This window comes from Apus apus, chromosome 2, assembly GCF_020740795.1.
Source record: "Apus apus isolate bApuApu2 chromosome 2, bApuApu2.pri.cur, whole genome shotgun sequence".
Classification (NCBI taxonomy): Eukaryota; Metazoa; Chordata; class Aves; order Apodiformes; family Apodidae; genus Apus; species Apus apus.
Window position 1 is genome coordinate 149,639,317 of NC_067283.1, and position 15,096 is coordinate 149,654,412.

At 37.1% G+C, this 15,096-nt stretch overlaps 1 protein-coding gene across 4 annotated transcripts in view; it reads right to left on the reverse strand.

Moving 5' to 3' along the window:
- Positions 1-358: 358 nt before the first annotated feature.
- Positions 359-15,096, reverse strand: part of ZFAT (zinc finger and AT-hook domain containing) — a 133,858-nt gene continuing 119,120 nt past the window's right edge. For all 4 annotated transcript variants that reach the window (XM_051609739.1, XM_051609738.1, XM_051609736.1 and 1 more), the window contains exon 16: positions 359-1,624. In XM_051609739.1, the coding sequence (XP_051465699.1) occupies positions 1,385-1,624 (240 nt within the window). In that variant the 3' untranslated portion in view covers positions 359-1,384. The remainder of the gene's footprint in view (positions 1,625-15,096) is intronic.

Here is a 15,096-nt window from a genome sequence, read left to right on the forward strand (position 1 = left end):
TCTTTTCCATTAACAAATTTAAATTCCCTACCACAGCAGTTAAGGGAGAAGCTAGCACTAAATATATGCACTTGGATCTTTTTTTTGTATCAACACAACTCAGCAGACTGCTTAGAAGACTCATTCCATTCCATCAACTTAGACAAAAGCTTTTTTCCACTTTACTACCCAGAATGCCCACAAATAAGTTCAATTACACAGAAAGGTCCACCTAGACTTCATTATTCTACTTTCTTGATTAGAGATTACTAATTGGAGGAATAATTTGTCAGAATCAATGCAAAATAGCATTTTTCACTTAGCTGTGACAGGGAAGCCAACACTTAAGAAATTAGAGCCTTAGAAGAAAACACGACAATTTTGTTATTAATTAATAACTTTTATAGCTCAAATTTAAAAATATTAAATCAAAAACAATTCAAGAATCATGAAGAAAAATCTGGAACTATATACATGCATAATTAAGAGTATCTAGATTCTTGTCAATATTTACTTAATTCTTTTGTACAAGTTCTTTCACAGAATCGTATTTACAAGCATGTCTGTTTAAAACATATGAACACTCTTTTTTAAATAGCATTTACAAATAATTTGAATATTTTTTTTTTTTTTAATTAAAAAAAATAGTATTTCATTGATTTGACAGATTTGGTTTCATCATATGGTTCTGGACAGGTATTTATCCAGTGGGATGAAAAGAGTGATCATTATTAAATTATCTAAGTAACAGTCATCCTACTGGTACCCAGAATTATCATATATGGCTTCAAATACCTCCCAAACTCAAAGGATCATCTTACAAGGACAAACTACAGTCCACAGTCCAGTGTGGTATGTTTCTAATTTTGATTAATTCTATAATTATTTATTTAATTCTATTATTATTTAAAGTTTTAAGCCTTTGTTTGGGTTAGATCCACAACTCAGCAAACATTCTAAGCACGCACTCAGAAATAAGAGGCCCTTCTATTTTAAAGAAAAAACAACTTTGCTTCCAATCAAGTAATGCACATATTAAGTACATATAAAATGGGATGTATGGACTTTTCTGGAAGTTCTAACTACCTTTATAGATGTTTTATTATTGTGGGATAACTCTTTTGAACAGACAGTATTTGTGGGGGTTTACAGGAATCAAGTGAGAGATCTTGTAAGAAGGGAAAAAATACTTTTCCTCAAAACATGAATATTTTTTAGAAAAAAAAAGTTTGAGGAGCTTTTGTACAACTGACACAATCCAACAAGTCAGGTCACCATCTAGTAACACACTATGGCTTCTCAAATTAACTGAAAATTCATCAGCTTGCTTGCTTTGGGCTAGGAAAAAACCCCCAAACTTTTGGCTTTAGCAAATCAAATAGCCACCTCCTTTGAACATTGTTCTCTAGAGCTCCTGCACTGATTGTTCCACAGTTTGTTCTTCTACAGGCTGCACAGCTTCCTGAACGTAAACAATGAACTCTGAAGCCTCTCCACCCTGAGTATAGACAGTCACTGTCTCAATTCCCTCCATTTCATCTGATGAGAGTACCAGGTGATGCTGCTCAGACAGCTCCACAGAAGCCTGCTGCAGTGTCTTCTGAATCATCAAAGTGTGATTGGCTGATTGCTCCTCTTCTTTTACCTGAGGAGAAACAGAAGAGCTTACAGAAATTTCACCTTTCCAAGAAGTACCCGACATTAATGGGAAAACAAAAATTAGTAATTTGATTGTTTTGGAAGAAAATGTCAGTTTTACAGAAAGTTTTGGGAGCATTTTTGATCAATAGGTGTATAGTTAGGCAGAATACTGAAAGCAGGAACACAGCATCTCAGTTATATGCACAGAGCTGCAATGTTCCAGGAACACAGGTCTTTGGAGACAGTGTTATCTCTAAGCAGTCATTCATTAAAAACTGCTCTTACATACATAAATCTGAAGTCAAACAGTTCCTCTGGTAGCACTGAGATAAGAATCCATCGGAAACCATATGAAATAACATCTAATACACCCATTTCTCTCTTCTTCTTTTCCCCCCCTCTCCAAAAGATTGCTCATAGAAGCAAAAATTTCAAACCCTAAAGGACTTTCATTAGAAAACTGAAATGTAAATATTACTAAAAGAGATCCCTGAGACCTGCTTGTTTGTGAGGGAGCAATTTTTATATTATTGAAAGGATAGTGACAGAAACAACTGAAAATAACAGAATTTTTATTGAACTTTTTGCTTCTTGTCTAGAAGAAACACAACAAAATTTGGTATCAAATTTCAAAGAGTTCAAACAGCTGTCTGTCAATTACTAAAACACAGTACTTACTAGAATTCAAGACCAAATCTTAATTCTTTACCAGATCCATAGAGAATGCCTATGCAACGTAGTTCAGGCCAGCAAAAACACATCAGAAAACATCAGAAAGTTGTGTGGAGAAAAAGCATTCTCTCGAGTGTTAGTTACAAAATAATGTACTTTTCAGAAGAGAATGGAATAACAATTTTTAGGCATGCAAGATATATGCAAAAGCATTTGTTAGATGTTTTCAGTACAATACCACTGCCTGTGCTCAGTGAAGAGAGATGTTTTATTTGCTGGATCATAAAATGCCAACCCAGCTGCAAATGCAACACACAGTTAATCAAACCCTCTCTTCCTTCTCTTTTTAGAAAATGGGTTGGTTTTGCTAAGGCCTGTTTCTCCTTCATTTAGGCTTAGCAAATGTTTTATGAAGTAAGCTTCCAGAGACAAATCATGTTTATTTCTCACTGTAAGAAAGCAGCTGATTGAATTTGTAGGTCACATTCTCTACAACAGGCACTTTTTTCATATCCTCAACTGCACCTATAAAATCTCCACTTACACAAAGAACAGGGAATGAAGAAAGAATCACTGGCTCACCCACATCTCATGATGGAAAGCAAAAGCCCATGGTATTTCCAATACCATATGAAGTGTAATAAGAAGAGAACAAAGGATTGATAGGTATCAATGTCCTGGATGTCAGTGTGCCCTGGTGTCTCAGAGTATTAGATGATGGGCTATTGGCTGCAATAAACTCATAAGCCATTTTGAAAAGAATAGGACAAACATGGCAGATTCCACAAAGTATGGAAACTGAATTATGCAAATTAGAAAGGTGCTATTTCTTATAAAGAAACTGATTCAAAAGTTCTTTTCTAAGTCTCATTAATCTGACACTGTTTTGTAAACCTTAGTATTAGAACAATCAAGTTCAAGAAAATATGATTGAGACCAGTTGCTTAAGAGGGGAATGAGAAGAACTACAGTGAAGCTTCCAAACGTGCTTGAGTCCTTAGAGACCAGCAAGAACAAAAAGAAGTTCTGTATGTTTGTTTTCCTCATGTTGGGTTTTTTTTTCCTAATTTTTTTTTTTTTTGCCCCCTAAGCAACCATTCCCAATGTTGTACGTCGTCTTTTTAACTCTTTTATTCCGTGTTTAAAATATCTACCAGATCACAAAGATTTCAGAGAAGCACCAATCCCTTAGGACATTATATCACTTTGAACTTTCACTCAATTCATCAGGTTATACAAAGCTTTTTCTTGAACTTGTTATAACAAGTATGTTCAGGTGTTAAATCATTCAGAGGTCCCAGAGTCAGTACGCCTGTGATACCTTGATGAAATATATCTGGATTTTATCTGGTGAAAGTTTTAACTTCTGAAGAGAATCTTGTCATTGACCTTAATGCAACAGCACAATTGTACCTGCTGGCACCAAGTCTGGCTTTGTTGCATGAATTCAGATCACAGGGATAAGACTACAGGAATGGGCTGAAGTCCTCTCCAAGTTTTCTTTTACGAAGCATATCTGAACGTTTTAACTGAAAGCTACTTTAAACAGCTCCTGCTGACGTTCAAGCTAAACGTCCTACAAAAGCAGGTGATGCTGGATTCTCGACACAGTAAAACTTGCAACTGCCCAGAGAAAAACTAATTTGGCTTGTCACAAAATATGGGCATCACCAAAGTACCCTTTACTAATGGAAGTTTGAGTGTCTCGTTAAAAAGCAAGGAACTACAACATGAAAAGAAACAGCACTGTTAACTTTGTTCCCCTGTTCCTCGCCATAAGCCCCTTCTCTTTTTTTTTTTTTTTTAAATAAATTAAAAAACCCTTCAATCCTACTGAAATCAATAGGATTTTTGTGAATTAGAATATAATACATTATTTCAGTTGGAAGGCACCTTCAACAATCATCTAGTCCAACTGCTTGACCATTTCAGGGCTGACCAAAAATTAAATCATTCTACCAAGGGCATTGTCCAAATAACTTTTAAACACTGACAAGCCTGGGCATTGACCACCTCTCTAGGAAGCCTGTTCCAGTGTTTGACCACCCTCTGGGTAAAGAAATGCTTCCTGATGTCCAGTCTAAACCTCCCCTGGCACAGCTTTGAACCATTTCCACACATCCTATCACTGGTCCTCCCTCCTCTCCCCTTCCCCTCCTCAGGAAGCTGAATGAGAGCAATGAAGTTGCCCTCCAGCCTCCTTTTCTCCAAGCTAGACAAATCCAAAGTCCTTAGTTGCTTCTCACAGGATGTGCCCTCCAGCCCTTTCACCAGCTTTGTTGCCCTCCTCTGGATGCATTCAAGTACCTTAGCAACCTTCTTAAACTGTGGGCCACAGAACTGTAGGGCACAGTGGCCAGGTAAGGCCATACCAATGCTGAATCCAGCAGAATAATCCCCTCCTTGACCAGCTAGTTATGCTGCGTTTGATGCACCTCCGGATGAGGCTTGCCCTCTTAGTATCATTGGATCTTTTTGGTTGGAAAATACCTTTAAGATCTTCAAGCTCAACCGTTAACCAAGCACTGCCAAGTCCTCCAGTAAACCATGTCCTTAAGCACCACATCTACATATCTTTTAGAGACATCCAGGGTTGGTGACTTGAGCACTTCTCTGGGCAGCCTGTTCCACTGCCTAACAATCCTTTCAGTAAGTTTGCCCTAATATCCAATCTAATCCTCCCCTGGAACAACTTTAGGCCATATGCTCTTGTTCTATCACTTGCTACTTGGGAGAAGAGAATAATCCCCACCTTGCTACAACCTCCTTGTAGGTAGTTGTAGAAAGCGATAAAGTCTCCCCTCAGTCTCCTTTCCACCTGGCTGCCAGGACACACTGCTGGCTCCTACTGAGCCTCCTGCCAACCAGCACCCCCAGATCCCTTCTGCAGGGCTGCTCTCCAGCCTCTCCTCCCCGAGTCTGTACTTATGGCCAGCATTACTTCATACTAGAAGCAGAATTCATCATTTTGACTTATTAAAGTTAATTCCATTAATCACTGCCCCATGCTTCAATCTATCTCGATCTCTCTAGATAAGCATCTTGTCCTTCAGGAGGGTCAACAGTACCTCCCAGTTTGGTATCATTAGCAAACATCCTAATGGTGCATTCAACTCATGCATCCAGACAGTTGATAAATACATTGAACAGGAATGACCCTAGAACTGAGGCCTGAGGAGCACCACTGCTGACCAGCTGCCAGCCAGATGTAGCCCCATTCACTACAACACTTTGAGCTTTGTCCTTCAGCCAGTTCTTCACCCAGCACAACATAAAATCCCTCATCCCACAGTTGGACAACTTGTCCAGAAGGATGCTCTGAGGGACAGTAGCAAAAGCCTTACTAAAATCCATAAATGCATAAACAGGACTCCCTTTTCATAACTTGTCTTATCCTGCTTCCTGAGGCTACCTGCTCCAGTGCCAGCTCCTGTGTGAAAGGAAAGATCTACTAACGAAGATCATAATAGGCAGATAAAAGTCTAATCACTAGCAAAATCAGATAGGAAGCTGCACTTAAAAACGTGTAGATAATTAAAATCTAACAGCTTGTCATGAATCAGCTCACAATTACAGCCTTTGATGCTAAAGAACCCGAAATACATAAATAGGGGTGTCTAAAATGCAGCCCTCTAACTATGCAGTACACACTAACTTCTGTGTTAATGCCCCACACATAATCCTCTGACAACTTGCCTCAGGCCAGATCAATTCCAGCACATTTGCTAAGAGCTGTAAGAATGCACTGCATTCTGAGAAGGATCTTGCCCAGTCCTGCTTTGGGAACTGTAAATCAAAACCTAGAAATAATTTTAGGTATAGTTTTGTGGAGTGTACATAAATAATGAAGAAAGCAAAATAAATAAAGCACAGTTGACATGAAAACGAAATTAAACCAGAATCTGATTCAATTCAATAGCAGCAATCTAATATTTATTCAGTTTTATATGCTTTTGAAATGAAAATGGCCAATAAAGAAAGTTAATTTAACCTCCCTACTGGACTTTGTTGATGGAGTTTTATTACACATGTCACACAGGGTAAAGAAGACTAATGCCCTTATTTCTGGTGTTTCTAGCTTCCAGTATCTTTTTTGGACAGCTATCTGTAATCCTTTTTGTTTGACAGATCACCACATTATTTTGGATATTTACATTTCAAATCAGTTCAATGTTTACATGCTTCTGCTTGGTTCCTATTAGATTGTTCCACAGGGAATAATCTCAAAATGTTAATTAACATCCCTCAAATTGATGAAACAGTGGGACAGCTGCCATCAGAATGAATGAAGTCACTACACTCAATTCTTTTTATTGGCATCTGAAATCTTTTGAAGAGTAGCATCCAAGACCTCTTTGCTGTTTGAGAGCCAGCTGAAAAGCATCTGGCTGCTTATCTTTTGCTAAAGAATGCCAGCAAGAAGCTGAAACCACACACAGCTGGCACATTAAATCAGTTCAGTACCTGCATAAATATTTCTTACTAGCTAAATGTGTCTCTCAAGAAATCCAGTGGGACCTCTGCCCTCATGTCTTCAGAAGAAGCTTAACACTTGTAAATTATAAAAGTTCTTAATTTACATATCTGAGGACCATCCAAATACATGTGACACACAAAATGAATATCTCTTAGAGGAATCTGTTCCTCTCAAAGCAAGAAAGTCTTCTTTAATTTGAGAGAAATTCATTCAAGCCATTGAGGAAAACACACTTCTTCCCTGAAAACAAGAAAAAAGAAAATATTTGCAGTAAACTGCTAAAGTCATTTTCATATTCCAGAGCTCATCCTCAGAAATACTGAATAACTTCGGGTTTCTTTGAAGTCAGCAGGAGTTGCAGATCCATAGTGTTTAAAACGGTCTTGCTGGGCTGAACACCCTTCACAGAATCTCTCCCTTGATTTCAGATTGAATGATATCTTTCAGGTTACTATGAAGAAGAAAACTTAATCACAGAGATCTTGCCAGATTTCAAAACCTTACACTAGGTTACAGATACTTCTGTTTATATTGAAAGACCTCAGTAAGATGATGTACAAAATATCTACAGAAAGGATTAAAAGGAGAAGTGGATATAAGCATTTTAGATCTCTCGGTTCTAGTTTATATATAATGTGTGAAAAAACACACAGACACACAAACACTGTAATTTGGTAATATAAACCTCTATAATGAGCTACAAACCAATCTGGTGCACAGTAGTTTCAGAATAATAAGATACTTGAATATGAAGAGTTGCTTTGCATAAAATAAAACACGCAAGGTGGGAAACTCATCTTCATCCTGATAATGTAGATTTTTCAGAAGTTGTAGCAAAGGGCTGGTTGAATATATCTTGACCGAGAGACTGACAAACCACTGCAAACACCAGATTTCCTGGTGGAAGTATGGCAAGATTGCTGTCATTTCAAGAGCTCTGAGGACAGTAATCATGATGTGAGGTTTCAGCCAAATGTTACACAGATGAGAACAACTCCACAGAGTCTGAAAAAACAGGACCATCTGTCCCAAATAAAACTGTCCTTTGCAGGTACCATCAAGTCAAGCACCAAATCACTCCATATCTTAAAAGAACTGCAATCTTGACAATCAACCTATATACAACTCCACATATTGGCAAATTTTCTAGATTAATAGTGCACCCAGCATCATGTTGGTACAAATAAGAGCCAGACTGAAATACGAGGCGTGCTGCTGAAGTACAATGTGCAGTAGCCTTTGACATGCCAGTCATGCTAATATTATTAGATATTTATTTTTGAAGATGTGTTACACTATAAAATCTTGTGATGGGCCTCACACTGATGTGTAACCCTTGCTGTACATTGCTACCATTGCCACTCTGAAGAACGTGACTGTTACCATGGTAGGATTTTACTGGAGCCTGAAGGGATGACGGAATAAAATAATGAAAAGAACTAAAATAAAGGGTGAAATGCATGGAAATTCAGTGTTTTCTGAAGCTTGACAAAGACCTGCTTAGTTAGTGAAACAGCTGGTATACTTACACTTCATAGCAAATTATGTGGAAGTCTAGATTGAAAATAGGTTACTGTGGTTTTCAGTGGTTTTCAGAAATAGAGGTAACCCTACACTCCAAGCTACAGAGGTAATAAGAACATCAGTCCTGTTTCTTATTTCTAAATGGGAGAAAAAGAGAAAGAATTCAGTAGCTAATTACTGCTCTTCATTGTTAATATTCATGCAGTGCTTTGGTCCAGGACCTGGATTGTATCAGTTGTGCTACATACAAAGAGTATAAAACAAGAGAGGGAGGTGGGGAAGAATAACATAAATGACACAGTGGTAGTTTATTGTGACAGGCAATAGTGTCAATATACCAATATAGCCTAACCACAGATAATCACTGTCATCATATTTTTGAAGAGTAATTGAGAGAGGACAATGAGGTACAAATTGCTCCTCATTAAAAATCCACATAACTAAGCACAATATGGAAGAAGGCATTAAGAAAATTGTTTTAAAAAAAAGTAATAAGCAATTAAATCTTCATGGTATGGGCAAAGGTAGGAGTCAAAATCTTTACAGCTAATGAGAAACGGGACATTAAGTAAGAAAGGAGTAAAAAGCTTTGGAAATGAAAACAAGGTTTTGTTTGATGTGGCAAAAAAGGAACATCAAGCGAGGAGAGTAAGAAAGGGTGACATCAAGAGGGACAAAGAAAAGTAATCCTTGAATTTTTCTGAAAGAATACAAAAGGGACAAGACACAATCTGTGAATGTCAGAAAAAAAGACTCTAAGAATTAACTGTAGCATATAATAATAATGGCTTGGACAACCATCTTAGCTAAGTGGTTGAAATAAGAGACCATATGAAAGTTATCATGCAGAACAAGGCAGCATCATTTAGTTAATCACCTGCATGCAAGGCCCCACATCACTTTTCTAGGTTGAATAACAGGAAATACTTACATCCCATTAGGTTAAAAAGAAAATGGAATACTGATGAACAGTGCAGAAAGATTGATATAATTATCTTAGTAATTAATGATTAATGCAATCTTCGTAGCCATCTTCAGAGTGAGCTTGAAGTGATAGCTGCAGAGCTATATAAAAACTTCAAGGAGAGATGCAATCTTGGGTCAGGGGAAGATTATCTAAGGTGGCAATGTAATTTTGAAAAATGTCAACCCTGAAACAAAGATCATGCAAGTCAAATGTCTGTGTACTACCTGGCAAATGAAGCCCTGGATTTTTTACTAAGCTCCTACATGCAAATGCACTACAAGTAAGGTGGCATAAAAATGTCTGTTTGCAGTGCTCATCCAGATGTATTTTTCAGACTAATTAGAAATTAAGAAAATGAATGGGGAGTTGACATGGCAAACAAAAACTCTGGATGAGACTATGAATCCAAAAATCTATTGTTCTAGTTCAGTAATTTGAGGCACACAGAAAAACTCAAATTTGGAGAAAGAACCATATATAGTTTGTACTTTTTGTTGTTTCAAAGAGATTTAGCACAAGTAATACACTGCATTTATGAAAAATAAATTAATTAAACAAAGTATATTATCACAATTACACATTCCTGCTAAGATGCACTGGAAATGGAAGAGCAACAACTGTAACAAAAACTAGAGCTGAAGGGCATAGAGCAAGAAGTGGCAACTCTTCTGATGCTCTGGTGATCAGCAGTGAGGGATTCAGGAAATAAGTATTCAAGGATGTTCATATTATGAAACCAAGAAAATGCACTCAGAATCTTCTCTCACTAGAGAATAACTTACAGACACTGCACACTGCAAGAGTCTCCTCTGCAGAAGATAGGATAACAGGAGTGCTCATTTCCGAGGGAAATGTTTCTTCACAAGAAACTCAGTATTTAAATGAAACAAATGTTTAACATAGAACAAACTCCTTCTTTGGGACCAATTAATATCCTTACTTTATGTATGTGGTAACTGCAAGAAATAATTATACATCCAAGTAGTTCATAGTTGAATTTTCTCCCTCTCTCTTCTAGTTCACTTAAAGACTCATTGTGTGAAAAACAAGTTTTTGAACACAGACCTATAGATATACAAATCAAGGGTGGCTCTGATACTGGCATGACTGCTCATCCTCCATTCCTTAAATTTAGCACATGAGCTAAGAAAATAGTCCACCTATATAAATAATGAACAGAACAGCCTCCGCTAGCACAAGAAACTAAAAACCTAAATGAACCAATCTCTTCCCTAAGGCATGAGGGCAAAAAAGTCTATCTGTAATAGGACACAAGAGACAAATCTGCAGAACATAAAGTGACTTGTTTTACATTTCCAGTCCATCCCCCTTGCTAGGTGCTCTTTTCCCAAGAAACTGCCTGCTCCCCAATTTATTTTCTATGTGTACCATCCATTACAAGCAAAGTCTTGTCTTTCCTAAGCATTTATTCACCTCTTTCCTAGTAATTCTTCAAACTTACCACTCTTTGCTTTCACCTTTTCTCTACCTTTTTACTCTTTTTGCTTTTTTAGCAGTGCAGAACAACTCCAATACCATGCCATAAAGAAGTATCTTCATAAACTCTGTCTCAGGAAGAGATCCAGACTGCAGCACTAGTAACTGAAAAGGACTCAGACTGACAAGAATACACTTCTCCTGCCACTCTGTCATCAAAGCTTCAGTATGGATTTTGCCAGTCTCAGATCATGTGAGTAAAACTTCACACTGTAAACATGTTTTTCTCTCAGGCATTTGGTGTGTATTACATTCCCTAGCAGCTCTGTATCTTCACAGCTGACACACAACAGCATTTCTCCCAAATTAGATATCAGAAAAAGGTTAACCTTGATAACAGGTTAGTATACTGTCTCTTAGGCAAGAATGAGCTATTTCAGACACAACCTTTGAAAGGCTTCATACACATGACTCCATCAGAGTCAACAATCATTCCTATTTCTCAGTCATAACCCAAGCTAAATAGGGCTAATTTTGCTTTTTTTTTTTTTTTTTTTTTTGAGTCTTAAATCATAAGCTGAATCCTGATTCAGGCCAGGATTGGCTACTGCTATGTTGTCAAAGCGCTATATTTTATAAAATCACTCCTATCAACAAAAAATATAGTTTCCAAAGTCAGAACTGTAATTTTTTTTTCTTATCAACACTCAGTTCAGGAGCTGGGGGCTTAGAACAAACAATATGATCTTGATTTCACTGCCATTATAATGCCTACTCATGATTTCAGATACAAGCAATAAACCTACATACAACACAGAGCAAAAATTGAACAGAACACCACTCCAAACACGGTATCCTTTCTGTCTTGTGACCAGACAATTTTAAAACAATACCAGCCAGGTCTAGCTAACTGGACATCTTGCAATATGCTGAAAGGGACTGAAGGATGAAGACAAAATTTGCTTCTGCTGGCAAAAGTCTTGCATTAACCTGAAACACTACAGAAGCTGCACACCAAAGTGCTAAAGGGTGAAGCAAGCAGCATTACTGACAGATACATCTGGATTGGCACAGAACCTTAAGGATCAAGTGTAAATGGCACTTTTATAGGTGAAAAGTAAGGAAGAGGGCATCTGTGAGAGAAAGTTCCAAGGAGGAAATAGGAGACAAGGATAGCAACAATACAGTGTAATATTTAGAGGAAAAAATACTTTAAAAAAATGATAATAATTTAGGACTTTAAATAAATTTCTTGGTGCAAATATTGAAATATTGCAAGGGCTAGCTAAAAAATAAGAGATGAAGGTAAGAATTGATGAAAAAAATGGACAATGTATGTCCTTAGAGAAAAAGAAAAACCCAACAGAACAGCATAAAAATCAGAATAACTGCAATAAATGTTAAGGGAAAAAATGGAACCAAGCTGCCAGGCAAGGACTCGGTGAGGCCATTAAAGAACAAGAGTAGAAATTCAGTGACAGATGATGCTGATATATTGCTGACACCCTGAATGAATTTTTTGTCTCACAATCCACAAGAGAAGCTGAAGGTCACAGAAGAAATGGTGGAATATATTTTCCAGTTAGGACGTGAAATATGAACATAACTTCAGATCACTTCAAGGTTAACAATTAGGAACTCAGCATAATTAAAACCTGACAAAGTCATAGGTACAAATGAGTGAGATCCCACAGAAAGCAACTCAGTATTCAAGAAAAAAGAAAAAATGACAATTCTGAATAGGAGAGGATTACAATCAAGTTAATAGCATTTAAATACTTCCTTCCCTCAAATTAAAAATCAGTGTGGTCATAATTCTGAAGCAATCTTCTGGTGGGAAGAACTGCAAACTAACTAAAACTGCATAACAGATTAAACAGACTTCAATAAAACAGTGATTTATATAGAAAATTAAGAGAAAAAATAAAAAAGAAAAAATGAAAGGAGAAAAAAAATAATAAATAAATAATAATAATGATAATCATAATAATCTGCAGACATCCACTGGTCCTTGCTCTACTTCCCTGAAGCCCACCAAAGGTCACCAAGCAATCAGTCAGATGTCAGTAGGCAAACAGCCACATGATCCTTCCCCAGGAAATCACAGATCTGCACAGTTCTGCACAGTCACAAGTCAGTGAGGCTACCAGAGGGAGAGGAAAAGGCACTCCAACACACTCAAGAAACATGTCAGAGGAACAGTGCTTTAAGCATCAAAGTAATGCATTAGTAAAATCCAGCCTAAACAGGTAGCACAAGATCACTCAGCTCGAGAGGCTGATTTTGCTTCTGTGAGACTTCAAGTTAGGGGGAAAAGGGCATTTTATATGAACAGAACTCTAAAGAAGGGGGAAGAAAACAAACTTAAGGAAAGCAGTAAAGAGATTCTGTGCTCTGAGAATTCAGTATTTGGTACAGTAGTGGAGCTTGTAAAAGTTCGACATCAGACCAGTGAGAGCCATTGATATATACAAGGCAAAGGAAAAAGAAGAGATCAATGCCTCGCTCAAAGGCTAGAGATATAGATGGAAAAGTGAGGGAAAGAATTAATTGGGAATAGATGCATTTACTTACAAAAAGCTGATAGAAAATTCACATGGTCTGACAAGGAAGATGATGGGTTTTAAGACGAATCAGGCATTAATCAGATTAAGTACTTGAAGGAGGAAGAATGATTGTATTTTTTAAAATTATGTATTCTTTAACACTCAAATATCAAAAAGTAGTTTCTCCTTGGCAGCTATTACTTCCACAGTGATGTGGTTTTTTTCATAGGCTTTTAGTAGAAGGACCTAAAAAAGATGTATTTTTAAGGGAAGAACAAGTTTCAGTAATATTGACAGACAGCATAGACAAACATCAATGGCTGATGCTGAATTCAACACTTAAATGTATGTAAAGCACAGCATGGATGTTGGCAGAGACTACTGTTACAGTTGTTTTGAAACTTGTACACAAAGAGAATTAAAAAGTCTCTTTAATAACTCAATTTAGATTCCAAATTAGGATCTGGTATTCTTCAAAAAACCCTCAAACTTTTAAGATGGTTTCTAATCAAGGCACCTGTTAAGTATTGCAAAGGAAAATCTTAAATGCTTTGTCTTGAAATTCTGCTTTATCTCCCTGACTTTAAGACGGCAGGCTTAGAAATTATCCACGTTCACAAGCTTGAGACTTCCCACTTCTATGAAATTCTCATTAATTCAACAGCCACAACACTACAAAAAAATATTTAACTGTCATTCTAGCTCTCAGAATAATTCAATTTTTGGTTTATTCAAATAAAAGGAGTTATTTAAACCCTTTGGAAATTTAAGACTTCTGATGTAGAATTCTGTGACTCTATCTTATTGTCATGTCCTTCCCCTCCTCTCAACCACGTTGAGTGCAGAGACCCCAGTGACTCAAGGAACAGAATGGGAAAAAGGATAAGCAGAGAGGTATGATGATACAGGAGGAACAAGTGGAGCTTGGAGAACACTGTGGGGAGAAGCACAAAATGTCAGCAAAATAGCTAGGGAACACCTTCGAGGAAGAAATGTTGAGCAAAAGTCTTAATGTTTGCACTCTGTAGCCATCTTAATTTGAAAATTGTTTCCTTTTCTTGCTGGTTTTGTGCATCTTGTCATTCTTAATTTCTAAAGTGCTTTAGAAATAGTGTACATTGCAAATATTTTTAGCAAAAACTGTGCAGTTCCAAATTTCAAGAAAAAATATACATATATTAAGGTTCCTTCACCAATATCTTGCAAGATTTGTCTCATTTTAAAACAAACCATATTGCCAACCACAAATTTTGTCACTATGTTATCAGCTGAATCCACTGTTCTTCTGGAAAGATAATTTGTGCAAAAACCTGAAATTAACAACTGATCTTATACATCCCTCTTTTTGATATTGATATGTATCTTCTGGTGTTGCACAATTTCCCTGGCAACAATAAAATTCTTCTCAACCGACTACAACTCAGCTGAATTTTCCTTTATTTATCTCAAATATGGGGTACCACCCTGACTTTTGTCTCACATAAACACCTGCTGTAAGAAGCACCTGCAACATTCTTCTCAGAGCTGCAGATCACTTGTGTTGCACCCATCATTAGGTAGCAGAGCATGCACAGTTGTGCACAAGCAACACCCCTTCAGACTCTTCTGTAGATAGATGAATGCTGTGTCAAGGACCTCCTGCTTCTTTTAGGTGAGAATGGGTGCCCCCCCTCCATGCAGGTATGTTATTTCAAAAAGCCTGAAAACACCTGCTAGAAAAAGGCTGTATTGTCATACACAGAGCTACATATAGAGGTGTACAGAGGTACATATAGATATGTATTTTTCCACTCATATTTCATATACATGCAAAAACGTATCCATTTTTATTTGTATAAACATGTGTATATAGA